The 26,999-nt window shown below is 50.9% G+C and overlaps 1 protein-coding gene across 3 annotated transcripts in view; it reads left to right on the plus strand.

Annotated features, from left to right (window-relative positions):
• The first annotated feature begins 468 nt into the window (after nucleotides 1-468).
• The window catches only part of VANGL1 (VANGL planar cell polarity protein 1), a 53,767-nt gene continuing 27,236 nt past the window's right edge, over nucleotides 469-26,999 (plus strand). For 2 of the 3 annotated variants that reach the window (XR_015726394.1, XM_045801435.2), the window contains exons 1-4: nucleotides 469-601; nucleotides 9,640-9,842; nucleotides 16,883-17,015; nucleotides 20,988-21,595. Coding sequence is in view for 2 of the 3 variants with exons in the window: in XM_045801435.2 (XP_045657391.1) it covers nucleotides 9,772-9,842; nucleotides 16,883-17,015; nucleotides 20,988-21,595 (812 nt within the window). In the remaining variant the exon portion in view is untranslated. Of the gene's footprint in view, nucleotides 602-766; nucleotides 1,534-9,639; nucleotides 9,843-16,882; nucleotides 17,016-20,987; nucleotides 21,596-26,999 lie in introns of those variants that run through there. The other variant, XM_087866196.1, reaches the window with a different exon arrangement.

Here is a 26,999-nt window from a genome sequence, read left to right on the forward strand (position 1 = left end):
TGTTGTTGGGGGTTAGTCCCTGGACTGCATTCGTATGAGGGTCTCCGGTGAGGGCAAACAGGCTTGGATTTTGTGCATGATTGTGAATGTGAGTGTGTGTGTGTGTGTGTGTGTCTGCGCGCGCACGTTTGAGGGTTCAAGTATGTTGGGGTGCAGGGCGGGGTCAATCCCGGGCCATGTGTTAACTATGTGTGAATGAGTGTGTGTGTGTGTGTGTGTGTGTGTGTGTGAGGTCAGTACCTGGGGTCTGTGTGTGCATGAGTGTGCACGCGCGTGTGTGACTGTGAGCGTGCCGCGGGTGTGGAGAGACAGGGGCAGGAGTGGGGGAGGGGCGGGGAGACGCCGGCTGGCCCCGCCCTTCGCTGCAGGTGGGCCGGGCCCGCGGCGGGGCCGGCCGCGCTCGCTGCTCTTGGCTCGCGGCCGCGCCGGGCTCCCAGGGCTGGGCTCGGGCTGCGGGGCGGCGCCGGGACAGGAAGCGGAAAGCGGCAGTGCAGCGGCGGCGGCGGGGCTCTGCCTCTAAGGGAGCCCAGCGCAGGCCGCAGAGCCGGGGCCGCTGTGAGCCGAGAGCGCGGGCCGCGGAGCCCGCACGGCCGGCGCAGAGGTGAGTCCCGCGAGAGGTCGGGCGCGGGGTGCAACCTCCGGCGCAGAGACGCCCCCGCCGCGGAGCCCCCGCTCCCCCACCCCGGACTGGGACCCCCGGGTCCCCTCCCTCCTCGCCTCGGGCTGGGATCCTGCTCCCCGCCTACGCACCGCACCCCGATCGTGCCTCCCAGGATCCCACTCCTTTCCCAAGCCCGCGAGGTGCTCCCCTCTTGCCCCGGCCCCTGCCCCGCGTTCTCTGCTACGCCCCACTACCCCGGCACTCGCTCCCCACTCCTCGGACGCCACCTTCTGCCGTGGCCGCACTTTGGGGTGCGCCCCGGGGTGCGCGTTCCCGCCGGCCGGCGGGGAGTGGCCGACGTTCCTGGGGCACCCGGGTGGCCGTACCGGCCCTGCCGGCGGGGACCGGGTCGCCCTACGCTCGCCGGGAATCGGGCGCGCACCGCGGTTCCCACCCTACCGCGGGGCTCGACCCGGTAACCGCCAGCGCCCGGAGCCGCCGGCCCTGGGCCAGAAACCGGCACAGAGCCGGCCTGTGTTCGCACCTCGGTTACAAAATTGAGCCGGCCCCGGAGGCCTGGGGGGCGAGTCCGGTTGCGCCTGGGAGAGCGCAACAGGCAGGTAGGAGTTTACTTTCAAAAACGCCGGGGTGGAGCAGAGAGCGTCCGGCAAGTCTCTGCCCGAGGTGTCCGGGTTGGAGGAAATCTCACCGCGCCGGGGCAGCCTTCGCCACGGGCAGGACTTCATTTCCTCCTGCAGTCTTTGAACTGCCCCAAGCAACGCGCCCAGAGAAGTGTGAAGCTTTATAAAAATTTAAACGCGTCGCCGGTGGAGGCAGGCGTGGGGCGGAGCCGTGGCCTGGCGGCCCGGAGATGAGCTGGTGAGCCTGGGAGCTGAGAAATCTCTTGCTCGGATTTCCCATCTTCAAACCAGGTATAATGGCCCAGCCGAGAAGGTGTTGTGAGCCCGTTTAGCTCCTCGTTAAGAGATGTCAGAGTGCTTTATTGTGATGATTGTGTGGCTGGCGCGTTTTGTGAAACCCATAGACCGGGCTGTGGTTGGAAATGCATGTATTTTTAGACCTTTATGCCAAAAGCTAGCAAGCTGTAAAGAAGCTGGCATTTTCCCTGATATGTTTATAAATTTTACAGAGTTGCTGGAAAATATTACAGCTTGTGTCACCAATCAACAAGGCTAATTAGCATTCTTCTTCCTGGGGGTGGGTTATTTGATTACACAGCTCCTAGGCTTTTTAAGTGACATGGCAGAAACTGTCTAAAACCAGGGAGAAGTAATTAGTCATTTTATGTAACCACTAATTAGAGTTTTTAGAGTTGAATTAAATCAGTGTGATATAGCTGGGGCTTTGATTTCAGGGAGGAAACTGTTGTATTCTGCAGTTCAGAGAAACAGCACTCTTCACCTACCCGTGGGCATTTAGCATTCCCAAACATTGGTGTCTCTCAAGGTAATTAGTGAAATACCTAGTGTGAAGTTTTCACTGTTACAGCCTTGGCAGTGTGACTTGGTTGCAACTAAATTTGTAAGTAAAATGGGAGAAGAATTTTGAGAATGGCATATTTCTAAGGACAGCTTGCCAGGCATTAATTTTTATGGTCTTAGGTGTTTGAGCAACGGGACAGAACCATAAAGGAAAGTTTCCATACGAGCACCGATTCCATGTCACCCCAGTGGGTTGAAGAATAAACAGGTGTTGAGTAAGAAAGGAGGTCTCCCCTCCATCCCCCTAACACACACAAACACGCCCCCTGTTTGTTACCCCAGACCTGCATCACATGCGTGCTTATCACCGTGTATTTTAATAGGCAGTGTCTCCCTTTTGGGCTGAGAACTCCTTAAGGAGCTACAACTGTCTCAGATTCTTTTCTCCCGGACTCCCCACAATGCTTGGGCCACGGAACGTGTGAGCAGGAGTTGGAATTGCAAAATTCTTTGTGGGATATGTGTGGTTTGGGACAATTTGTGATTGTTGCCTCCCCTCCGATGTGTAAATAAACAGTTCCGGTAATTGCTATATTGTTAACACGTTTTCCATAGTTTAAGCCCTGGCTCCTTCACTTTGACCTTGCTTTCCTTCACTGTCACTTGACATGAATACTTGTCCCTTATACGGCTTGTTCTGATGATTGAGATAGTACATACAAATGATTTAAACAGCCCACAACACATAGTAAACCCATGATGAACTCTACTCTGTTGTATTATTAGTGCCAGGCTCTCTCCCTTAGAGTGAACTCGCTGTGGTTAGGGGACTAGCCGTGTACGGGCATGTGATATGGGCATCGTGCTGTGCCATTTTCTAGAAGGTGGACTTGGGCCTGGACCATGTTTTTGCTAGTGGCTTCGGTCTCGCCTGAAGCCCAATGAAAAGGCATGTGCTGCTGTCCCCATCAGGGTCTTTCTGAATCCCATTTATTGGACAGGGATCATTGGACTTGGCACCATGGGATTTACAGAGGAGGTATAGTCGTCAAATCTATTTTTTGAAGCTTCAAAACCTAGCAGGGGATAAGGGGGTCACTTGAAAGAGGATCTACATCACAGAACCCTGGACACGTTAACCATTCACAGCTCTTCGGAAATCTACACCCAGCTGCCGGGGTGTTTCAGAGGTAATTAGGGCCTGGAGCCAAGAGCAGTTATTCTAGGAAGGGAAGTTGAAATCATCGGCAAAACAGGTCAAATGAGGTTGATATTTTCTTTGCTTGTGTATAGTGGCCCAGGATCGTTCATTTATAAGAGGTCGATTGTAATGTAAGTATCACTGGGTTTGTCACAGATGCCACAAGCCCTCTGATCCCCGCATCAGTGACCTGGATGATGTTTTATGGTTTATAGACCACGCATTCAGCAAAATGTTTTGCAAAGCTTGCCGTACTTCTTCCCACCCTCCCTTACAACTCCAAGGTCCTCCTAATAAATGCAGTAAAACACAGTTTTTTCTGATCTGTCTGATACTCACTTCTAACATGGGACTGGTAAAAGGAGGCCCAGGGAACAGAATGGAAATCACTAGATGAGCTATGGTATTCATTCAGGGGAGAGTCGCACTGACCAGACAGTGTACGTGAAGTGTCATGCAAGGGATACGGAGGTCTTGTGCCATACCAAGATATTCTTCCTAACCGAAGGACTTTTACTTTACTGATAAAGAAGAACACCTAACAGTGGTGCTTTCCGTGTGCGAGGCACTATTCTAAATGGCTGTGAATTCTCTCATTTGATACCCACCATGAGCCGATAAGTAAAATATCATTCTGTTGTTAGGCTTAGGGAAATAAGGTTAAGTAACTTGATCTGAGGTTATACAGCTGATATATACCAGAGCCAGGATTTGAGCGGTGACAGTGTTAACTCCAGAACTTGTGTTCGTTGCTTCTCCTCTGTCGAAGAAGAGCTGACCGTGAACAAAATTATTTCCGTTTACATCTTCCCCTTGAGTGCCATATAACTGAAAAGGGGTACCTTGAGAAAAATGTCCCCTGCAACACATAATAAAAATAATAATTAATGGGAAAAAATAACAGAGTAAACCCTCTAGCATTATATGCGTGATGAACAGTAACATGCAGGGGGCCTGGGTGGCTCAGTTGGTTAAGCATCTGCCTTCGGCTCAGGTCATGATCTCAGGGTCCTGGGGTTGAGCCCTCCACCTGGCTCCTTGCTCAGCAGGGAGCCTGCTTCTCCCTCTCGCTCTGCTGCTCCCCTTGCTTGTGCTCTCACTCTCTCTGTCAAATAAATAAATAAAATCTTAAAAAAAAAAAAAGTAACATGCACAGTCTACATAAACATGACTATACCAGAAACTTCTTTACCTCCACTGCAGGAGCAGCAGAACGGCTCTTTAAATGCAGCCTGTGTCTCTGTACCCCTCGTGAGATAACTTTCTACCCTCCAAACCAGAGTTCCCTTAATTACTTAATAGCTGTAGGCAGAGCCGTTGATGTTTTTATAATTTCCTTTTCGTCAAGGTTAACTTACTGTTTACCACTGTCATTACCGTAACATGTTATTTCCCTGAGATGATTTTCGGAACACTGTTTTTTTCTTTTAAGTAGTAGTCAGGTATATTTTATGTGGGTGAACTTAACTTTAGGGAAAGAGTCTCTTTGAGGCCACCGATCTTCACTTTGTTTTTAGGAAAGGGTGGCGAAGGGGGTTCTCCGTGACCTTTCTGCCCGGGGACCCCAGAAGATGCTGCCAGGCAGGCGACAGTGCAGCCCTCTCAGCACTGCCCTCCTTGGCCTTCGGAGATGTGGATGCACCAGCTCTAGCCCCGTCCTGGCCTTTGCCCCCTGCTGTCCCCCAAGCAGTGCCTGGCTGCTCCTACAGCGGGAGCTGCAGGGGTGAATGGCAGGAAGGCAGGGGGCGGTGGCTGCTCACGGTGCTCTCCCGCCTCGGGCCTTGAGCCGAGACTGTTGCTGACTTCTCCTTAGTGTGTCTGGAATAGAAATTTGGCCGCTGAGCGACACTGCCGTGGGAGCAGAAAGCTGGTGGTTCTGACGTCCCTGCTAACCTAATCTCAGCGTTGCTGTCCTCTCCTGGCCAACTGAGAATGGAAGATGGGCAGCCTCTAAGGTTCCTCCACAGTGGCTCCTGTGGCCTCCACAGCCTGGGCTCTGCCGCAGAAACCCTTCCTCATCTCACGTCTATTGAGTGCCTGTTCCGTTCTAGAAGCCGTACAGGCCGTCATGAACGTGGGCCCCGCCGTCTGCGAGCTTACCCTCTCTCTGGGGGGCAGGCGTGAAGTAATGATGCCCATGTGCGATGGGAAGTTGTGATGTAAAGGAAAAGTCCGGCGTGCTGTGAAGGGGCCTCCCACAGACTGAAGGATCTGGAAAGGCCTCTTGAAAGAAGCAGGCTTTAGTTGAGAGGGATGAGTAGGAGTTGGACAAAACGGGGCACGTGGAGGATATAGTAGTCATACACGGTTCTAAGGCTGCGAAGGGCCTGGAGTCCGAGAAGAAGAGTACGGGGCCCTGCAGACCAAATGGAGCATTTTGGGTTTTATTCCAGCTGTAGTGGGACACCACGGAAGGGTTTGAAGCAGAGAAGTGACATCCACATTGTGTTATGGACCATCACCCTGGCTGCTTGGTGTGGGTCATCTCCGGGGTCAGGATGAGAGAGGGACAGTTCCAGATTCCAAGAGCCATATTTGCACCTTCATGTGACGGTCCTGTGCAGGCCAGTGCGGCAACCTATTCGATTATTACCCCGGGGAACCTGATCCTTTTCATTACTTTATTATCTTCCTGATAAGGCGTCCCTCTGACCTTATTTGAGTTCTGCTAATTTCTTGTGCACACAAGCGAACTATCTAGTAAACCTATCATTGCAGTGATAAGCTTCACCATGGTTGTTTCTGGGAACTCTGTCCAAGCTCTTTCATTGGCCCTTAAAATGAGTCCCCTCAGGATTTTGTCAGTTTGCCTCCTGTTGCTCATGCTTAATCCTTACTCAGATCTGGGACAGGAGTTGATAGCTGTGAGAGAAACAGCATGACTTAGGAGAAGGAGCCTGAGCTCAGCGTAGACGGTAGACCGGATTCCATGGGGAAACCTGCAGGCGTTGTAATACGTTAGCCCCCTGTCCACGGAGCCTGGGGGAGGTGGGTGGCTGAGCACCAGGAGAGTGAGGGGAGGCCCCTGGGGACAGACAGTACTTAGTGGCAGTGGGATGTATGGGAATCACGGGAGAGAGAGGGTATCAGAAATGACACGGGGCTGGGTGGGCGGGATTGATGGGAGGACTATATCCCCCTGGCAGAGAACACTGGAAAGAATCGGCCAGGACTCCAGAAAGCACTCGTGGGGATAATGATAATCCCAAGGGCATCCAGGGGCAGCTGAGTGGGATATGTGCACTGGGGATTTATTCTTTTAGTGTTTGTCGAGTACCTATTACGTCCAGAGTATCCTGTGGTAGGGAAACCGTAGCTCTGTCTCCAAGGAGCTTATGCTAGAGTAAATCCATGGACGGAGAAGAAACAATGGGCGAGTTTTGAGCCTTAAGGGTTAACTTGATGGGGGAGAGGGAGGAAGTGTTGGAGAAGTAGTAGCATGAGTACCGTCTGTCAGAGGATAGCCGGCCTCAGAAAGCTCTGGGAAGACAGACAAGGAGCCGTGTGTGTTCCCTTGTCATTGCTGTGTCCCAGGGTTACTTGGCGTGCTCTCCCGTGGCTGCTTGCTAAATACAGAGAGAGATGAATGCAGAAATGGGATCAGAAGGTCTAGGGAAAGGAGGACGAGGATGTGACCTTTGGAGCTGGCCCACTTACAGCTGTTTCAGTGGAATGTTGAGGGAGGAGGATTGGGGTGACAGTTGAGAGGGAGGGAGTGGCAGCATATACAGACCACCGCTTTGAGGAGTACAGGTGGGACTTGTGGGAGAACCCGGACATGGTGCTGGTAGAGTTAGGTAAAGCCTTTCCCCAGAAGGCATTTGGGAGCCCATGATTTCCTTTGAGGGACGTGCCTGGAGTTGTCTTAATGAATGGCCAGAGATTTTAATGAGGACTTGGAATGATGTCCTCTTGCAGAGGGGGAAGGGGAATGGAGCCCGGGTTGCCATGTGCCTTATGTAGGGAGCCTGGTTTATTGCTCTCAGCGACCTAGGAAGACCTCATGTTAAATGGCCTCATTTTATGGGGGGCGGGGCAACAGTGGCTCAGTGATGTTGAGACCAGGAAGTATGAATAGCACCAGCCCAGGTCTGCAGGGCCTGGGTCATCTGCCTCTGCGACACCCCAGCAGCATTTAGCCAGAATTAGCTGGAAGTGGGGACCGGAAGGGGGATGACGGGAGAGCCCGGCCAAAGGTCTTCAGGGAAAGAGGCTCATGCTGGGCAGGCCTGGGGATCTTGGCTCACCTCCTGATGTAGGTGTGAGCCAGGTACAAAGCAGATGAACAAGCAGCAAAGCCCAGAGCAGAAAGGAGGTGAGAATCGAGGGCGCTGGCAGCTCGCTGAAATTGCTGGTTGAACACGGTGGGAGGCGGAGTCGGGAGCAAAGAGGATGAGTGGCTCTTGAAGCCTTCTAGGAAAGTGGAGGTGGTCCAGGAGCAAAACTCACATTCTGAAAAAATGCCCCTATGTTTGTTTTCACAGCCAGCCCACAAACTAGGGGCCTCATTTGCATTTTACGGGTGGGAAACTGCCTTGCTCCGGTGCACAGCTCGTTAGCCACCCCGGGGGCTGAGATGCACAGGTGCCGTGTGGAGATGGGCTGCAGGTGGCAGGGCCAGCGGGGCACCGGCTCTGCCCTGCTCCTGTCCAAGCTTTTCTCTTGCTGAGAAAGAGGAGGTGGGACATCAGCTTTCAGAGCCTGAACGGGGAGTACTGATAGCCGCAACTCTCACTTACCCGCTGCCCCTGCTGCCCTTGCTGGGCCCGCTCGCAGCCGGAGCCCCCTTGTCTCTCCCAGCAGCCCTGGTACTCACACTTTACAGAGCTGTAGTAATTTGACCAAGGATACATAACCAATACGTGGGGAAAGCCAGGGATTGGAACCCAGCTCCAGATCCTGTATGTGTTTCCCTTCTCAGATCAGCCCTGTGATTTATCCCAGTTTGACAGATGAGGAGTGAGAGGCCGAAGAGGGCAAGCGGCTTCTCCAGGTTGTATCAGACAGCGAAGAGCTCTGGCTAGAACCCACTGCTTGCCTGGGGCTCTTGATGGCGGAGGAGGAATGAAACCATGAGTCACAACACCCAGGACAAGGGAGGCTAGCCCCGTGGTCACAGCGCCTGGAAGTGACTGCACCTCACCTCCAGACGGAATGACTCTAAGGGCAAACACCTCTGAAGCGCTGTTTGAGGCTGGGAGCTGTGTTGGTGCATGGAGGTGGCCAGGAGATTGGCTCCAGGCCTGCAGGTTGCTGGGGAGGGGGGGCTGGTCAGCGAGCCTTGGCACCCTCCCAGTAGGGGTAGGGCTGTGGCATTTGCAGCTCCTTTGTTCTCCCTTCACACTTATGTCACTGGCTCTGTTTGCAGTTTCAGCTCCCAGGTTGGGGGGAGGGGGGCGGGGGGCGGACACTGGAAGGAGGAGCCCTGATGGGCGGAGACCAGCACTGGGGTGCAGAATGCCAGGAGAGAGGAACTTGTGTGTCCCTGGCCTTTAGAAGTAAAGGCCTTAACACGTGGGGCTCAGGAATGTACTTGGAAATGTTTCCAATTTATTTTTATTGCAAAGCAATATCTAATGAAAATATGAGGGGACAGAACCAGGAGCTGGCAAAGAATATATCACCTGCTTTCTTTCCTTTTCTGATGTTCCCTCTTAATCGCTGTGTTTACATAAGCCTTTCATATGATTGTTAAGTGTAAGGGACGTTCAGCATGTATCTACAATGCTGTAGTCTGCTTTTTAAATTTACCATTATGTTGTAAAACTTTCCATTCTTACTGATTATTTTAAACAGCTATATGGTATTTCTATGGGCGGAGGGATCGTGTTTTCCTTACCTATTCCCCTGCTTTCGGGGCATTTAGGTTATTTCTTGCTTTCTCCTGTTGTAAACAATGCAGTAATAGTTGTTCTTTTTTTAAAAAAATTAGTTCCCTAAGATAAATTCTTGTGAGCTTGGATTCCTGGTTTAAAGACATAGAGAACTTTTTTTTTTTAATTGTCTTACGGAAACTATGAGCAAAATCCCTTAAAAGCTGCTTCCCTGGGTATTGTTCTTGGAAGCAGCAAACTGGCGGTGGGGGCTGGGCACTGTCTGGGCTGTGGGATGGGAAGCCACTTCCTCCAGCCTGAGCCCATGCAGTGAGGCTGTGTCCGGGAAATGGCCAGGGGCCAGGTCTCGCCCATGTCCGGTATGCCGGCCTTAGCCCGCCCAGAACCTACCTGTCTCCCTGCTGGACACCTGGGGAAGCATTTAGCGTTCAGATGCTCCTTCCCTGCTTACTTGTTCTGTAACAGAGACCCCAGAGGGGAGGTGGCTGCTGTCATTTATCTTCTAGAATCTTTAGGTTGCCTTTGAAAGTTGATATCTTTTTTTCTCCCTGCTTTTCCTAGAATTTGTTCCCATCGACGAGTGACTCCTGGATCTCCAGACCCTTTGCGGTTTTCTGAGTCTAGTAGGTGAAATTCTCTCCCTCTAAGGAGAAACACTGCTGCTCCTTCCTCAAGAGCAAGCTCCCCATTGCTATGGATACCGAATCCACGTATTCTGGATATTCTTACTATTCAAGTCATTCGAAAAAATCTCACAGACAAGGGTATGTAAGCTCTTGATTGTTTCACATGTCCTTTGGGGGAGACTCGCAGGTTGGTCGAGCTTTCTAGACTTGCTTTTCAAATGGTGAAGCTGGGTTGCGGTACTGTGGCTGCTGGAGGTTCGGTCCACCAGCGCAGGAGAAGCCAGGCTTTAAGAGCATTTAACATGAGCTGGGAGTAACTATACCACCAATTTACATTTTATAGCTGCCATTACAGTTGATGACCTTAATTTCTCACAACTGATTTTAAATTAAAGTTTCTCCCTGCAGTGGAAATGTTTTTCATTTCTAAATACTTCTCATGGATGACTGTTCTCCCAAAGCTTTACCAAGAATGTAAATGAAAGTTTTAAAAAAAAGTGTTGATTTATTGCTTTCTACCTAAAGTTGCTGACTCATTGCCCGTTAGGCACTTGCCGTGAGGTTTATACACTAGGTGGTGGGATTGGCCCAGTGCCATATTTCTCTCTGATGAGTTTTCCCAGTGAACAAGCCTGGTAATGAAAACCCGCCATCCGGGGTGATGGGGCCAGACTCCCCTCCTCTGTGCAAAATGTGCAGGTCTGCACTGGTGTTTGTAGAGCCTGCTGTATTACAGACCTACGGAATGTTTGGTGAGTAAAGGAATGAGGGAATGAATGGAGGGAGAGGTTAGGAAGCCAGTTGGTGAAGTTGTAGTGCCGCCTCTTAGACTTCTCACTGTGAAATGGGTACAGCTGTCTCATGGGACTGTTGAGAGGATTCAATAAAATTGTGCATATGAAGCAGTTCACACGGCACACAGTAGAAGGTCACTAACCAGTGACTGTATTAATGCTGTTAACGGCCGTGGCATTTCAGCACCACATTCAAAAGGTCCCAACTGGCCACGGCCCAAAGGCCCAGCTGTGGCGGCAGCCCCCGGGAGGGCTGGGAACGGTGCTCGTGGTGGGTGTTTCCCTGACCAAGCGGTTCCTCACACAAGCAGCTGAATGCAGAGTGGGGCTTTGTTTTGTAATGCAGCAATAAGACGTGTCCATCTAATTGCCTTATTCATCTGTGAGCCTGTCTGGGTGCACACAGGCAGCCAGAGGTCTGGAGGGATACTCTCCGAGCTGCCCGCAGCGGTCACCCACAGGGAAGGGGCTGGACACGAGATGTTGACTGATGGGAGTTTTGTTTTTGCTTTATCTTTCCGTACCCATTCAGTCTTCTACAAGGGTGTGTCTTGTAATTAAAAATCTGAATGGAATAAAGAACATAAAACAACAATTTTCACAGATTGTTTAATGACCTGAGAAATCACGTTTATGATGCCATGATATAAATAACAAGAGCCAAAACTTTGTACATTATAATAGTTCTGTCTTCTTATGAGAAGATGAATGCTAACGTTATTGGCCATGTGTGTCCTGTCTCTGAATATAGGGATTATTAAGATTATGGGTGGGTTGGTTTTTTTTTTAAACCTCCATTATTTTCTAAATTTTCATGTATTGGTCTTAAAATCATAAAAATGTGGGGAAAGGACGTGAACGAGCTCTTCCTGGAGCCTGGGTTAGCCTTTCTGGCAGGATGCTGAACAGAAGCCTGCTGAGGGAGGCCTCAGGTGACAGGCAGAGCCCAGGTCTCCAGAAAGTCAGAAGGCCTTTGGTGATCAAAGATTCATCACAAATTTCAACCAGTGGGTGAACATATCAGATTCGTTCTAAAACACCAGAAACGGCCGTTTGGAAACATCCAACTGGAGAAAGCCATTCCCTTGTCAGTGTGCCAAGCTTCTGTTTTCCACACGGCAGTGACAGAAGTAGGAATTTGGGGTGCCGCTGGGGGTGCTTGGGGATGAATCGGGGACGATGCATTACAGGATTCTGAGGAGGAACCATCTCTGGTCCCCTCTGCCTACACGTGGGTCCCAACTGTCCTATGTCAGGGCCCCAGGCTCTGCTCTGTTTTTTTCTCAGGTCTCTGAGGCCCCCACAAATTGATTCAGCAGGGCTCTTGTGGTGACTGTAAGAGACAATAACTTCCAATTAAAACGGCATGAGGAACTCTTAGTGCCTTCTTGGACCCATGTGGAAAGTACTTGGCAAATGGTAGTACAAGCTGAGCCTTTTAATAAAGTATCAAGGAGTATTACTGAATGCCTTTTCAGAAAAGCTCTGGGTGGAAGGGATGGCCATTAGAGATTCCGTGGGTTCTTGAGGGAAAAACAACACCCGCATGCGGTGAATTCTCTGAGGGCCCTGCAAGGCCTAGTAGCTAACTACGGGGCAAAGCTTGTGGTCTGTACATGGTGTGTGTCGGGGTATAAGGAAGATTAAGTGGTAAGAATACCCCTCACTGGTGTGTAAGCAGGCCCTAGACCCAGTCAAGGGTATGGCATTCCCCAGGAGGGTTCCCATGAGGGCTGTTCTGCTCAGGGATTTGTCAGGAATTTGAATGGAAACATAGAAAAGGGGAGGAACCTTGCTTTTGGTAATTGTAGTAGACCTCTCACCCAGAGAGGAATAATGAAGTGCAGCAAACTCGATATGCCCAGTGACGCCGTGATCATCTTTGGGGGACTGGCTGGGTTCCAAACAGATGACAACTGACTCTTTTCCAACAAAGAGGTCAGCGGTCTGGTTTTGTGATGTCTGCTCTCTCCAGAGGGTGTCCAGTTAGTCAGCTTGCTGGGACAATGGTGTAGACTTCAGCCGACCTTGCCTTACCTTTGAGCCCGATGTAGCAGTTTGCTGGGTCACATACAGCAGCAGCCAGCGATGCTAAGGAACATTTGGTGGGTGCCTGCGAGGACCCTCACCCTGGCCCCCATTCCTCATGGCAGTCCTAGAACCGCGGGAGGTGGTACCCCCATTCAGGTGATGGAACGGGAGGTGTGGAGAGGCAGTGTTGTTTGCCTGACGTTACAAGGCTAGCAGGTGCCCTTGGCAGGTTTCAGGCCTGACTTCTTGGTCCTTTGGAAGCCCAGGCTCCCGCTGGGCTGTGCTAGATGGGGAGTAACTGGTAGGGGAATGAGGCGGGGCGGGGAGGGGGTAGAGAACTCACGTGACTAATATGCTGAAATGCCCAATGTCTGAAATGAACAAAAGAGAGTGGCCAGAGTGCGGAGGGAATTGGCACTTTTGTTTACAGGCGGCCTCAGAGTCCGTTTGCACTGTGCCCAGCCCTCCCACCCGAGTCTGATACGAGCCAGAGGAAGCAGCCAGGCAGCCCCGCCGTCAGCAGGGCAAGGACAGGTAGTGGGTGGTGGTGGAGAAGGAAAGGGAGGAGTGACTGGTGGGGCCGGCTTTCCCCAAATAGAAATAGACCAACAACAGAAACAGCTAAATAGTCTTCCCAGGAAATGCCGACTGTAGTGGGAAGGGAACAGGAATCGATGGGGGTTCTGGCTGGAATGAGGGGTTTTACAGCAGCCCCAATGGCCTAGCTCTGGAATTGCCTAAATACATGGGTTTACACACACACGCACACACAGACACGCACACACACACACACACACGTGCAGGTATGGCCACCTGCCCGGGCCTCCTGCGTGCTGTTTCTTGCTCTTCCCACCCTCTCGCCTGCACACGCACAAGCACAGATACACTGATCTGTGCCCTTACGGGCAGAGGGTGCATGGACACAGACTCCGAGGTAAAGATACAGCGATTCCTGTGGCTGGCATGCCTGCCCGGCAAAGGCACACTGGGGATCCCTACCACTCGGGCAGAGCGGGAGACACTCCCCAGTGTGCATGGGGTTGTAACAGCCCTTTTGTAGTTTGATAGCCATATACCCCCCCCCCACCTCTCTTGTTTCCACTCTCAGACCCCATGAACTGATTGTCTTCACCCCTGGGAAGCCCTTGCCCAGAATACACTTGGCACTTGCTTGGAGTCCCAGCGTGGGGAGCTGTCGAGATGAATGTGTGGGCTCCTTGTGCAGTGAAGCAGCCATCCTGTGGCCCGAGCTCTGCGCCCTGGATAACACTGAACGGCAGTGTTTTTGTTGGGCTTCTCTATTTAGTTCTGGCTCAGACACCTTCCCGGAGCAGTAATTCATGACCGGTGATTTTTATAAAAGCTGCGTGACAGGTCTTGCTCCTTGGACAACAGGGACCGGCACAAGGCTGATGCACACCGAGGCTGAGTCTGATGCATGCTGGCCTGAGCCTCTCCCCAGCCTCATCCACTGAATGCTATTTTAATACAGAAGCCACTCTATACCTCGTTGTACAGCTGAGCATTACGCTTACCTCTCTGCGCCCATTATTGAGCTCCTGCTGTATATAGGCATTTCACAAACAGCCAGACTTCCCAGCACTCACGCCCACAGCCCTCTCCCCAGGAGCATTTGGGTGGAAGAACCGTGGGGAAAGTTTCTTGGACCACCTGCATCCTGATCACCTGGTGTGCTGGTGAAAATGCAGATTCCTCTTGTCTCCCTTCCAGAATTCCCTAGGGGCGGGGCCAGTGACTCTGCACTTAAATCCCCACCCCGGGTGGTGTCTCTGCACACTCAGGTGTGAGAAGCAGTGGTCTCGGGTTTCTGGCTCTGGTGGATGAGGAAACCTTCCCAGGGTTATCAGATAATAGGCTTCTATCTGGTTTACCAGATGTCACCAAGGGAATGGTTCAGGCTATCCCTTCTCCTTTGGATGTCGTTGGGCCCTTTAAGAGCCAGGTGGGGTGGGCCAGGGGTCAGAGTGATGGCTGGCCCTGGAGAGGCAGTTTCCAGCCCTGGGTGTGTCCCCTACCTGCTTTCTGCCTTGGCCATGGTCAGGCTCCAGTATGTGGCGTTCAGTGAAAGAATTTTGATTTCCAGTGGAATTTGTGCTGTCACAGGATTTGACCCAGGGGACTAGTGAATAGATAGACGGGGTTAGGGAAGCACATGACTTGGCTGATGACAGAAAAAGTTGAGAGCTGGGGGAGCAGTTAGGGGTGATGGAAACACAAGATAGAAGAGGAGGCTCCTGGGTCTGGCTGATGGAGGCCCTGGGAAGCAGGGGTTCTAGACTGCGTCCGCACAGGTCATCCTGAAGACGGCCTAGGCACCTGGGAAGCCTCTCCCAAATTGTTTATTGTTTCTCACACTGGGGCCTTTTGAAGTGATTGTCGTTGGCAGCCCAGAGCGTTGGGCTCATCGCATTGTGCTGTCCAAGTTCACAGTGCGTTTGTGGCTGCCAGCAGTAGCCCCGCAGGCAGATTTCAGAGCTCCGGCAGTTCAAGTAGAGGGCGTCAGGAAGAGCATTAGGAATATTCGTACTACCAGGTCTTCCAGTTGCTCTTCAGATCAGTGCAGCATAGCGAGCGTGAATCCAGGTGGTGGGAGCAGACCTGGGGTCACGACTTCGGCAACTTAGTTAACCTCCGTGAGCCTCAGTCTCTTCATCTCTAAAGTGGGGACAAGACTACTGGCCTCATACGGTTATTGTTAGGATCGATGAAATTAACATCATAGAGCACCTAGTGAAGTGCTCTCTAAATTGGAGTGGGGAGTGGAATGATTGGCATTGATAGATACATCTCTTGGTAAACCGTTTTTCTGCTGTTCCCCTGGTTACCTGGTTAAACTGAAACACCCAGGTTGATCGGAACACATGTATTTCTAGACTCTAATTTAGCAGTTGATCGGGATGATGAGTGATGCCCTAGAAATTAGAAATGCTCTCACTGAGAGTGTCTGGGACCGAGGCCGCCTCCCTGCTCTTTGAAGGAGCTAACCAGTGCTTATCCTAGAGAGGCGCTGATAAGGTCGGAGTGTGCCCACAGGAAGTCTGCATGTGATTTTGTTGGCTAAGTAGCAGGTTATTAGGAGACGCACTACGGAGGGGAAGGAGTTGGACTATGTTTATAGTTCCTTCTACATCTCTGAGGCCCCTGTACCGAGCTCTGCATACATTATCTGTGTGGTATTATCATTATCCCCATTTCACAGAGAGGAAACTGAGGTTTTCAGAATAACTTGTGCAAGGTCACACGTCTAATAGGGGCAGAACTGAGATCTGACTCTTGTCCCCAAAGTCTGTGTGTGCAGTGCTCTGTCCTGCCTGGGCGACCGTGGGAATGAGAGCAGGTGTTTGAAGGGAGGACTGATGTCAAGGCAGCCTCTAAGACAGGAGGTTGAGGGAACTTACTCTTGGCCCCCGATGGACAGGCTCCTTCTGTGGGGCTCCTGGACTGACTGTTCACAGTTGGGGGACAGGAGTGCCAGTTTCCATAGGTGGTTCATGGCCAGGTTGTCACTTCTGAGCTTCGCGGTGGATTCCTTTCGTAATTTCAAGATTGACCTGTGGCAGGGTACTCTCGCAGTTACCCTGGAAGACCGCCCAGGAAGTTCATCTGGGGTAAAATGAGGCAGCAGCCTGCTTTCCTCAGGAAGCCTGAAAACACACACATATGCACACATGTACCTTTTGGTATCATTTGTCCTGGCTTTTATTGTTCCTCTGGGTGCCTTTGAATTCAGCCAGAACCTAGGGGAATGACTTTGAATTTGTAGGAATGAGAAGTAAATGCATCTTTGTACTGGTTTTGAATTTCCTTTCTTCTCAGCTTGTCCAAAGGTGTAGGGTGACAACATGGCCCAGATTTTTTTGGACAGACCAAAGCGTAAATATTTTGCAGTGTTGTCCCCACAAGAAGGCCCTAGAAAATAAATTTAGGCAAATTATAACCAAATCAAGTCAGTAATTTTACAGTAAAATTTTACAGTAAAAATTTACAGCTACAGAAATTCTAAAATTCACAATTTTAGGCTTTGAAAAAAATCTATTTTCAATTCCACTGTTGAGGGAGGAGTGACAGTCTTTGTTTTGGGTCTTGGAATGGCAGAAAGAAAATACTAAGTAGGGAGTAAAAATGAGCTTACTCCTTGCAGGGGGGAGGCTTGGGTGAGTATTGGCACTGTGTGTGTGTGTGTGTGTGTGTGTGTGTGTGTGTGTGTGTGTGTGTGTCTATATATGTGTGTATAGAATTGTCCTAAACTCAAAATGAAACGTATAATCTATTCCGATGAGAGGTGAGTCACACGGTATAAATGTGCTAGCTGATGATCTTTTTTTTTTTCAGGGAGAGAAATAGAGAGAGACACAAATCGCCCCGGAATAAAGATGGCAGAGGGTCAGAAAAATCTGTCACCATTCAAGCTCCCACCGGAGAGCCCCTGTTGGGAAATGAGTCTACTCGGACGGAGGAAGTTCAGGTAAGGATCAAAGGCAGTCTGTAAGCACGCTGCCCCTGGATCAAGACTCTTTTCAGTAAATGTTTTCCTAAGTCTTGTTGCAGTAGGTTCTCTTGGGTTTTTATCTTTATTTTTCTAGCATGGTAATTAGTTTATCTATGTCGCGTGGTTTCTCGTTGGTCTAAGGACAGCTCTTCCTGCCACTGGCTACCTTGGGGATTCTTCTGAAGTGTGATTGGTTGGCCTGCTTGGAATGGTGTTGAAAAGAAGCCGGCCAGGCTGATGACAGGGCAGAGAAAGGGAAAGTTACAGGCTGTCGTCTCCGGGGACGTGTTCCAAAGTGGAACAGTACGCCAGGGAAGGAAACTCTCTCCAGAAGCCCCAAGTACTGTGGGGAACAAGAGGTTCAGAGAGCCCAGACTGACCACTACGGGTTATATGAAGTAAATCGGGCGGGCTCCACTTAGAAGCCTGACAGGGGTGAATGAAATAGGCCCAGGGTCACAGAGAAGGGAGGGGCCAGAAGGTTTCAGGCAAGCTTGGTGGGGGTGGGGGGTGAGCAGCAGCACCCTGCATGGCACATCGTTATCAGGGCCATGGCGTGGAGCGATGGGGTCTGTAGCTAACTGGAGAAGGCAGCTCCTCTCTCAGAGGAGCTCAGGAAGGCAGGAATTCAGTGCTCCTGGGTCTAGTGGCATTTAAGAAAAGCTGGAAATTAGGATTTTTGTGAAATCAGCCCATTTTTAAATATTGGCAATGTATTAATTTTTAAAAGACACTGTGTGGGTTCTTCTCACGGGGTCCTAACTGTCTGGCAGCCCACCTGATCTAAATAAACATCCGAGCTGTCCTCAGAAACATGTTTGCATGCCCTGCACAGCTCCTGAAATGTATGCGTGGCCAGCCGTGGCCCCCAAGAAACCCCGACGTATGCTCACACAGGCAGGTACACACACGTATGCATTTATAAGCAGATAGATGGACTGAAATCGGAATTCCTCCGAGCACATGAGGGGCTCTTGGGTCCCCAAGCCCAGCTGTGGGATGAACGTGGAGTTTGTCCAGTGAGGAGTACATGTTGTCAGTCCTTACCGTTGCGCTACCTGCCATGGCGCTGGGAGGGCCAGAGGGATGGTTGGATGGTCGGGGCTAATCCCAAGATCGGACACCTTGAAGCGTTGTGCGCGGGTGGGGTCAGTTTCCTTCTAGATGAGGATTCAGAGGTGCTGGGGGCCCACTGTGAGGGCATCTTTTTTTGCAGCTTCTCCACATCTTGTGGCTCACTGGGAAGCTGTATTGGGAAGCTGTTGGTGTTTACACCAAGTTGATGTGGTGGGAAAAGCATGGAAATGGGCATTTGGAGGCTGTGTTTCTCAGTAACTCAGTGACCTAGGGCAGTCCTGACTTTTGTGGCTCTCGGGCTCTTTAGTGGAGATCTTGGGTATCAGATTAGAGGATCTCAGATCCTTTCTGTTCTTAAGAACCCCAAGCTTAAGAGGACCCTTTGGACATCTATATTTTTTATGTATATCCATTCTCAAAATGTATAGGGGATGTAATTCGCAGCTCTTTGGTGGGTAAAAGGGTGAATAGTTAAATCATAGCAGTGCAGTGGTCAACAAAATGACCATGAGATACTAGTAATAATTTCTTCCACATTGATCATCAACTGAATATTAGGCCCAGTACAAAACGTGGAATCTGGTATTTGCCCTTCACTCTTTCAGAGTTTTACCAAGTAAATTATTTTATGAACTTACCTTATATTACAATGAGTTGTCAGTCTTTGAATTTGTGGCTATTTTTTCCCCTATTGGTGATTTTTTTTAATTGAAGTCAGTCGACGCACAGAGACATGAACCAGATCTAAAGTGTATAGTTTGAGAAGTTCAAACAGCAGAATAAACCCATGTAATGTGTACTGTCTCTATATATATATGTATTTTTTTATTACTCTACAAAATCTCTTATGTTCTTCCCAATCAATTCCTGTCCCCACCCCCACCTCTCCAAGACAAACCCTGTTTTGATCTCTATCACTGTAGATTAGTTTTGCCTGTTTTAGAACTTAATATAATTGGGATCATACTCTTTTGTTTCGGACTTTTCCCAGTCAGCCTAATGATTTTGAGACTTACCCATGTTTTGGTGAGTTTTAGCAATTCATCCTTTTTTTTTTTTTTAAAGATTTTTTGTTTATTTATTCGACAGAGTTAGCGACAGCCAGCGAGAGAGGGAACACAAGCAGGGGAGTGGGAGAGGAAGAAGCAGTCTCCCAGCGGAGGAGCCTGATGTGGGGCTCGATCCCATAATGCCAGGATCACGCCCTGAGCCGAAGGCAGACGCTTAACTGCTGTGCCACCCAAGTGCCCCAGCAATTCATCCTTTTTAATATTTGCTGAGGAATATTCTGTTATATGAATTTATTACCCGTTCTCCTGGTGGATAGGTATCTGAGGTGTGCCATTTTGGACTATCACGAATAAAGCTGTTAAGAACATTCTGACACAGGTCTTCTTGCAGACATTATGTTTACATTTATTTTGGATAAAAACCTGGGATTGGAATTTCTGGATCATACATTTGAGCATATAGTTGAATTTATATGACACCGCCAGGTCCATTTTCAAGAGTGATGGTACCATTTTAAGCCTCCCTCAGCCGTGTGTGAGAGTCTTGGTGGCTTCTGGCTGTTGTCCTAGAGAGTCATTTATTTCATGGTATGTGACACTTGCAACTAACTTTCCAAGTTGAAGAACTCTTTATTCATAGGTCAAGACCTTTGCACCGCCAGCACTCCTTGCTGTAGCCTGTACATTCATAAATCCTATTTTTCTGACCATTAATAGATATAAGGTTATTGTTGGGTCATTGGAATCCCTATCTTGCTGATTCAGCTGTCAGCTTACACTAGATTTTTCTAAGTTGGTGTCTTCCACATGAATTTCACCCGGCTTGCCCCTACATCGGACTGTTTTTTCCAAGTTAAATCATATACACCAATCTCTGAGGCAAAACCTCTTTGGACCCCCTGTGGCTTTCATTGCCTTCTTGTCTTGTTGCTTCGTAGTGGAGTCAGGGTTGCCAGCAAAACAGCAGAATTGTTTAAAAATCCTAAACACTGGATCTTGTTCAATAAAGGGACTGATCGGTCCTACTGGAAACTACCTCAGGGTTTAAAAGGAGAGAGAAAGCCAGAAAGTCAAAGACACATTGCAATAGCCTGGGAGTTCTGTGCCCTCGATGTTCAGCGTATCATGAGAACGTGTGTTTGGGGAGGAATTTTTGAGCTGTCCTGGCCAGCAGTACTTGAATTTGCATGGCTTGCTCAATGAGAAACATGGTCAAAGAGTGCTTGACACTGATAATTATTAAAAAGAACCCAAACCAAAAACTAGCTATAGGTCAGCTGTGATTTCTACGTATAGCTTTTCAGAGCTGCTGGAGGGCATTATAATACCCCACTTCCAGAACTTGGATTTTGTCAGCCTTTTTAACCCAGCCATGACCTGAGAAGAGAATGCAGAGTCTTCTTCCACCATAGGTGAGCCCTCTTATGTTAGTCTCGCAGCGGGATTGCTTCCTGCGGGGCCCAGAGCCTCTCCAGAGATTCCAGCATTCTTGTCCAGGATTCCTGTTTCTGGGCAGGAGTTTCTCTAGATGGTCTTACACTGTGTTAGTGGACCATTTTTCTGTTTTCTGCCACAAATTGAGGCGGGGGCTGAGGACAGGGGCTGTGTCTCGCTCTCCTTGCCTCCCCAGTGCCTGGCCTGGAGCGTGGCATACAGTGGGCACTCACGTGGTTACTGGTGAGTGGATGAAGGTTCACAGTTCCTGTATTTGAAGGGCTCAGCTTCCATGTTCTGGGGTTGCCCGTGGGTGTGGGTTGGTTCGGGGAGGCGGGCCCTCTGTGTGTCCCAGTGCTGGCTTTGTGACTTTCACTAGTGCCCTGCTGCCTGCTGCCCTTCGCGCTCACTGTTCTCTCCCCATCAGGATGACAACTGGGGAGAGACCACGACGGCCATCACGGGCACGTCCGAGCACAGCATATCGCAGGAGGACATTGCCAGGATCAGCAAGGACATGGAGGACAGCGTGGGGCTGGATTGCAAGCGCTACCTGGGCCTCACCGTGGCCTCGGTCCTCGGACTTCTAGTGTTCCTCACCCCCGTCGCCTTCATCCTGTTACCCCCCATCCTGTGGAGGGACGAGCTGGAGCCCTGTGGCACCATCTGCGAGGGACTCTTCATTTCCGTGGCATTCAAGCTCCTCATTCTGCTCATCGGGACCTGGGCGCTCTTCTTCCGCAAGCAGAGGGCCGACGTGCCGCGAGTATTTGTGTTCCGCGCCCTTTTGCTGGTCCTCATCTTCCTTTTTGTGGTTTCCTATTGGCTGTTCTACGGGGTCCGCATCTTGGACTCGCGGGACCGGAACTACCAGGGCATCGTGCAGTACGCCGTGTCCCTCGTGGACGCGCTCCTCTTCATCCACTACCTGGCCATCGTCCTGCTGGAGCTCAGGCAGCTGCAGCCCATGTTCACGCTGCAGGTGGTCCGCTCCACCGACGGCGAGTCCCGGTTCTACAGCCTGGGACACCTGAGGTAAGGGGCGCATTCGAGAGGCAGAAGTGATCGCGGCCTGACATCATATGATGCTGGCAGACAGCACGTGAGGGGTAAAGACAGGTGCCGGGTGCCGGGCCCAGGGGCTGACTCCTTTCTTCAGGTTTTGGGAGGAGCTCTGTGTGTGTGTGTGGAGAGGGGGTGTCCCCGTCCATTGACTTTCCTGACTGCTGGGTGGGGTGACACCATTGCTGGCTTCATTCAGGTTGGAGTCTTACTGGGCCAGCTCTCAAACTCGGCAGCTCCTTGGAGGGATGGAGAGGGAATGCATCGTGACGGCTGCTGGCCTTGCCCCTGAAGTTGCCCGGTGAACAGTGAACAAAGTGACCAGCCCCTCCAGTTTGCTCAGAATGCTACATCTATTTTATACCCTTGTCCTGCTGGAATTGTTCCTCCTTCCTTTCTGTTTTCCACTCTCAGAGGTGTCTGGTTTTGGCACTAAATGATATGGCCACCCTAGGGGCCCTCAGTAAAGAATCAGGTGCAGGTTAGAGACCCCAGACTTGTGAGAGTTGAGTGTCTTGGATGTATACACATAATAAAGTTAGAAGTACATCGAGATGTCGTACTTCAAATCTATGCGTGCAGTCTATTTTGTGGTTAACTAAAAAAGGGATAATTGTATTTTATTTTATTTATTTTCATTTATCTTGAGGTAAGCACTTTGTATAGATTGTCAACATTTAGTCTTCATAGAACGCTTTGATTTAGGTATTATTCATCCCCGTGCTACAGATGAGGAAATGGGGGATTAAGGGATTTAAGCAATTTGTAGAAAATAACATGGCGGGCCTCATTTAGGTTTTACCCAGTTGTCACGAAGCTGGGCTTCAGTTAACGCCCCCATATGGCATCTCTCACTTATGTGTTTCTCCAGAGGGTTGGTGGTTTTTTTGGGTTTTTGGCCATTAATGTTATTTCAGTTTTATTTTATTTGTTCGCTATTACAAGCACAGCCGTTATGATCAGGATTGTGATTGTTCGGGATTCCTGGTGCACACGGGCAGAAGTTTTCCTAGATGGTCTTACTTTGTGTTTACTGGACCATTTCTGTCTGTTTTCTGCCACAAATTGAGGTGGGGGCTAAAGATGGGGGCTGTGTCTCGCTCTCCTTGCCTCCCCAGTGCCTGGAGCATGGCATATCATGGGCATTCACGTGGTTGCTGGTGAGTGGATCACCTGGGATGGCTGAGTTTGCCATCTCCTTGGGCTCTCCTGCCTCCTCCGGCAATACGCGCCGATGTGTGTAACCTGCTTGACACATGGTGAGCGCTTAGTTAATTGTGGCCATTAGGACCTGTGATCGTGTAACTGGTAAAGCAGCCAGGACCAGCAAGGCCACCCTACTGGGTATCAGAACAATGGGCTTTGTCATATTTTTGGCTGGGACACAAGAAGGTGGCCCAGCCCTGGTTTGGAGTTGGGTCACGCTGCCAAACCGTCTCGGTGTTGGCACGCACCCTCTTTCATTCCTCTGGCTTAGCTTGTACCCCCCGAGGACTGGGTGGTTTAGCACTGGAAGCGGCTGCCATCCTGACCGGTCCTTGGAAGGAGTCAGTGTGTGAGTCATGTGCTCTGCACAGCAGAGTCGTATGTCTCCGAGTCCTTTGCAGATGCCTGTGGGGCTCTGAAGGCAAGGAAGTCACTGCTGCTTATTCATCTCTGCTTTCTTTCCCCCCTTTTCTGGTGGACAATGGCCAGCTGACTTGCATTCAAAATCTGCCCCATGCAGAGCCCGGCCCTGGAGGGCTCCTGAGACACAGCACTGGCTGCGCTCAGGGCTCTGTCTGGAACTCCTGGGGCGCACAGTCCCTTGGTGGGAGACCAGTGTCCTGCTGTGCTTGGACAGTTGCCCACAACAGGCGTGGGTACGGGTGACGGGCGCTCAGGAGGACAAGGTGGTGGCGCCGGTAGAGCCAGTGGGAAGCGGTCTGTCCCAGGACAGGATGGGTTTTGCTCAAGCTTCAGGGGCTGGAGAGAAATCCAGCTCTGGTTACAGTAGACGTGAGTGATACTAGGGACTCTTAAGGTAAGTGGCCAAGACGTTGGCCTCCACCCTCATTGGCATGAACCCCATCGGTGGGGTGGAAAAGTGAAGCGAGTCGTCTCCCCTTGGGTCATCCAGGTGGTGGGGCTGACTCCCCCCCTACCCCCACAGCTCCCGCTTGGCCCCCCCCTCCAGGACTGGTTGCTCAGCCTGCTGGACAGGAGGGGGGGGCGGCGGGGGGGGGGGGACGAACAAAACAGCCCGGAGGCAGTACGCCTGTGCTGTGTTCAGAAAATTGGCAGCAGCCCTGGCACCTTACCCCACAGCTATGCTGCGGGGGGGCGGGGAGACCTGGGCGGGAAGGCAGGGCCGACTCTGCTGTATGGCCCGCAGGCTTGCTACACACCTCTCATGCCTGTCCTCGCCATGACCAAAACGGCCCGGCCTTGACTTGCTAACCCTGAAGCCACTAACGCCAGCTCCCGGGGAGACCCAAGGGTAGCACCTTTCTAGCAGCCCCGGGGTAGGGGGGGCAGCATGTCGAGGTGGTGCACGTATCTTTTTCTTGGCTTCTCTCCAGGACCCTTTCCCTGCCCTCAGGAAGGCCCCCTTGGTCCCTCACATGGAGGGAGACCCTGCTGATGGGATGGAAAGATGGCCAGGGAAGGGGCGGCGCCTTTGCTCTCAAACAGAGCCCTCGGGCGGGGCTGGCTGCCCATAGGCCAGCCAGTCTTTGCGAGCTGGAGCGGGCTTGGCCTCTGTCCCTGCTGGCACTGTGTGGGCTCAGTCCCCCGCTGCTTCTTGGGCTAAATCTGGTCTAAACCCAGCGGTGGCTGCAAGAGTCATGGGACCAGAAATATAACTTCTAACCCCCTTTGTAGAGTGTGGAGACAGACAGGAGGGATGGGGAGTCAGAAGAGACAAAGAGCGAGTCCGGGGATCAGAGTAGCAAGCCTTTCTCAGCGGACTGGCAGGCTGATCGGCCTTCCGTTCATGGAAAGCCTTCCCTGTGGCGGTGACCCACCTGAGGGGCTTAGGTGCAGAGTGCTGGTGAGTGCTTTTCTGCTGGTGTTCTCAGAGATGATTTTATGGCATCAACTGAGCTATTTTTGAGAGTTGTCAAAAGAATGACTATTCTTTAGTTTCTTAAAGATGCTTCTTGTTAGCTCTCCTAAAAGCCACAGTGGCCCCACTTGTTGGCAGGAATGGAGTTATGGGCTTATTTGAAAATTTTCAGAAAAATAAAAGGTTCTTGTGGTACAAAGTGAGATACTGTAAATAGATTAAGATACTTCCTAACCTTTCTGCCCAGGGCTTGGGGGATGACAGAGGGCTTTTCAGATGTCCGATGTCATTTACCCCTCCTGCCCTGTCAGGGCGGGGCAAGGGGTACAGGGCAGCCACCCTGTGCAGAGGAGAGCCCTAGCCGCAGGTTCGGGGACTGCGTGCTCCCTGGGGTCGCACCCCTCCCCTGTGCTTCTGGATAGACGTGTTCATGGTCACAGCACTGCTTCCAGAAGGCTCGAATGAACTCATAAGCATTTTTGAGTTGCGTGCCATGTGCCAGGCTGGGTGCTAGCTATTTTGTTAAATACATGATTCTGTGTAACTCCCAGCTTCAGGGCCGGACAGGAGAGAATGCAAAGGATTGTCAGAGATGGCTCGCTTGCACTGTGTAGCCATTCCTTAGCCTGTTGGTTCTTTTGCTTAGTCAGTTAGCAAACAAAACCTGGACCTTAAAACCAGTAGGGGGCGCCTGGGTGGCTCAGTGGGTTAAGCGTCTGCCTTCGGCTCAGGTCATGATCCCAGGGTCCTGGGATCGAGTCCTGCATCAGGCTCCTTGCTCAGCGGAGAGTCTGCTTCTCCCTCTGGCTGCTGCTCCCCCTGCTTATGCTCTCTCTCTGTCGAATACATACATAAAATCATTAAAAAAAAACACAAACCACAACAGTAGATTTGAGCCTTTGGTCAAAACTTTTTAACTGTTCTGTATGTCACATGTTCCCAAAGGGCCTCTTTTAACCACTTCTGTATAACCCCCTGCCCCCCACCAAATGTAGTAGTGTAGGGCAAGCTTTTATTTTTTTAATATTCTTGTGGGCTGGTCTCAGCTGGGAGGTTCTTTTGCCGGTCTGACCCACATTTTCTCTGTGATTGCAGTCACGTGGTGAGATGGCTGGGGCCGGGCTTCTTTCTCTTCCCACATATTCTGTGATTCTGCCCCTCCCCAGAGAGCCCTTCAGGGGAGTCGTTTCTTCATTAGGGTAGGTAGACTTCTTCTCAGGCCTCCCAAGAACACAAAAGCCTTCTAAGGCCTGTGTCTGGAACGGGCCCAGCACGACTTCCACAGCATTCTCTTGTTAAAGCAAGTCAGAGCCCCAGCCCAGACGTACAGAAGAGGGCTGCACGAGGCAGGGGTCTGGGAGGGTAGGTTAATTGGGATCCACGACCTGGCAGACTCCCGCACCCACCTCGGCTCTCATTCCTGGAGTCTGCTTCTTCTCACTTTGCATATAGTTCTAACATGTCATTACTAACTTCCATACCTCAGAAAGTCCGCAAGTAACTTATTTCAAGTGAGAGCTGCTCTAGGGAGGCATGTGAGCATGAATGAAAAGTGGTAGTCATCAGCAGAGAGACCGAAACCACAGAAGCAGGTAGAACGCTTGTCTATCCACAGTGACCCCTGTTCTGTAAGATAGTCCCCCATTTGGCTAAAGCTCCCTTGTACCCAGTTCAGCCAGTGGGCTTTCACGTGGGGTTCCTAAGCATGCTTCATTCTTTGACACTGAGGGTGTCTTATAAATTGGGGCTGACCTACACCTTTTTATCAAAGGTCTGGCTACTGACCACAGAACCACGTGTGCGTTAGGAGAAGCGATTCTTGGATTGCTTTTCAAGCAGTGCCAGTTCATGATCATGCGTGATTGTAGCATTGCTGTGTTGAAGGGAACTGTTGTGACCCCCCCATTCATAGTTGGAAATGAGAAACAGGTCATTGGGTAATGGTGGAAAGATGGTCCTTGTTATAAAATGGTAAGGACCTTGGCTGAGCTGTGTTCATGTTCTCGTGTTCTGTGGCAGGTGGAACTTGGGAGTAAGTGATGGAACTGGATATTTGGCTGAGGTATTTATTTTTATTGTTATATGTGTGTGGGGGTGGGGGGCGGAGGCAGAGGTGGAGAGAGACTCTTAAACAGGTTCCACATCCAGCGTGAGCCAGTCACGGGGCCCAGTCTCACAACCCTGAGATCATGACCTGAGCCGAAATCGAGAGCTGGACGCTTAACCGACTGAGCCACCCAGGTGCCCCTTGACTGAGGAATTTCTAAGCACAGCGTTGACGTCGCACCCACTGGGTCCCTCCATCACCCAAGCGATGCAGCTTGTGTCCTC

The sequence above is a fragment of the Ursus americanus genome, chromosome 12 (assembly GCF_024610735.1).
Source record: "Ursus americanus isolate L20-20 chromosome 12, mUrsAme1.1.p, whole genome shotgun sequence".
Classification (NCBI taxonomy): Eukaryota; Metazoa; Chordata; class Mammalia; order Carnivora; family Ursidae; genus Ursus; species Ursus americanus.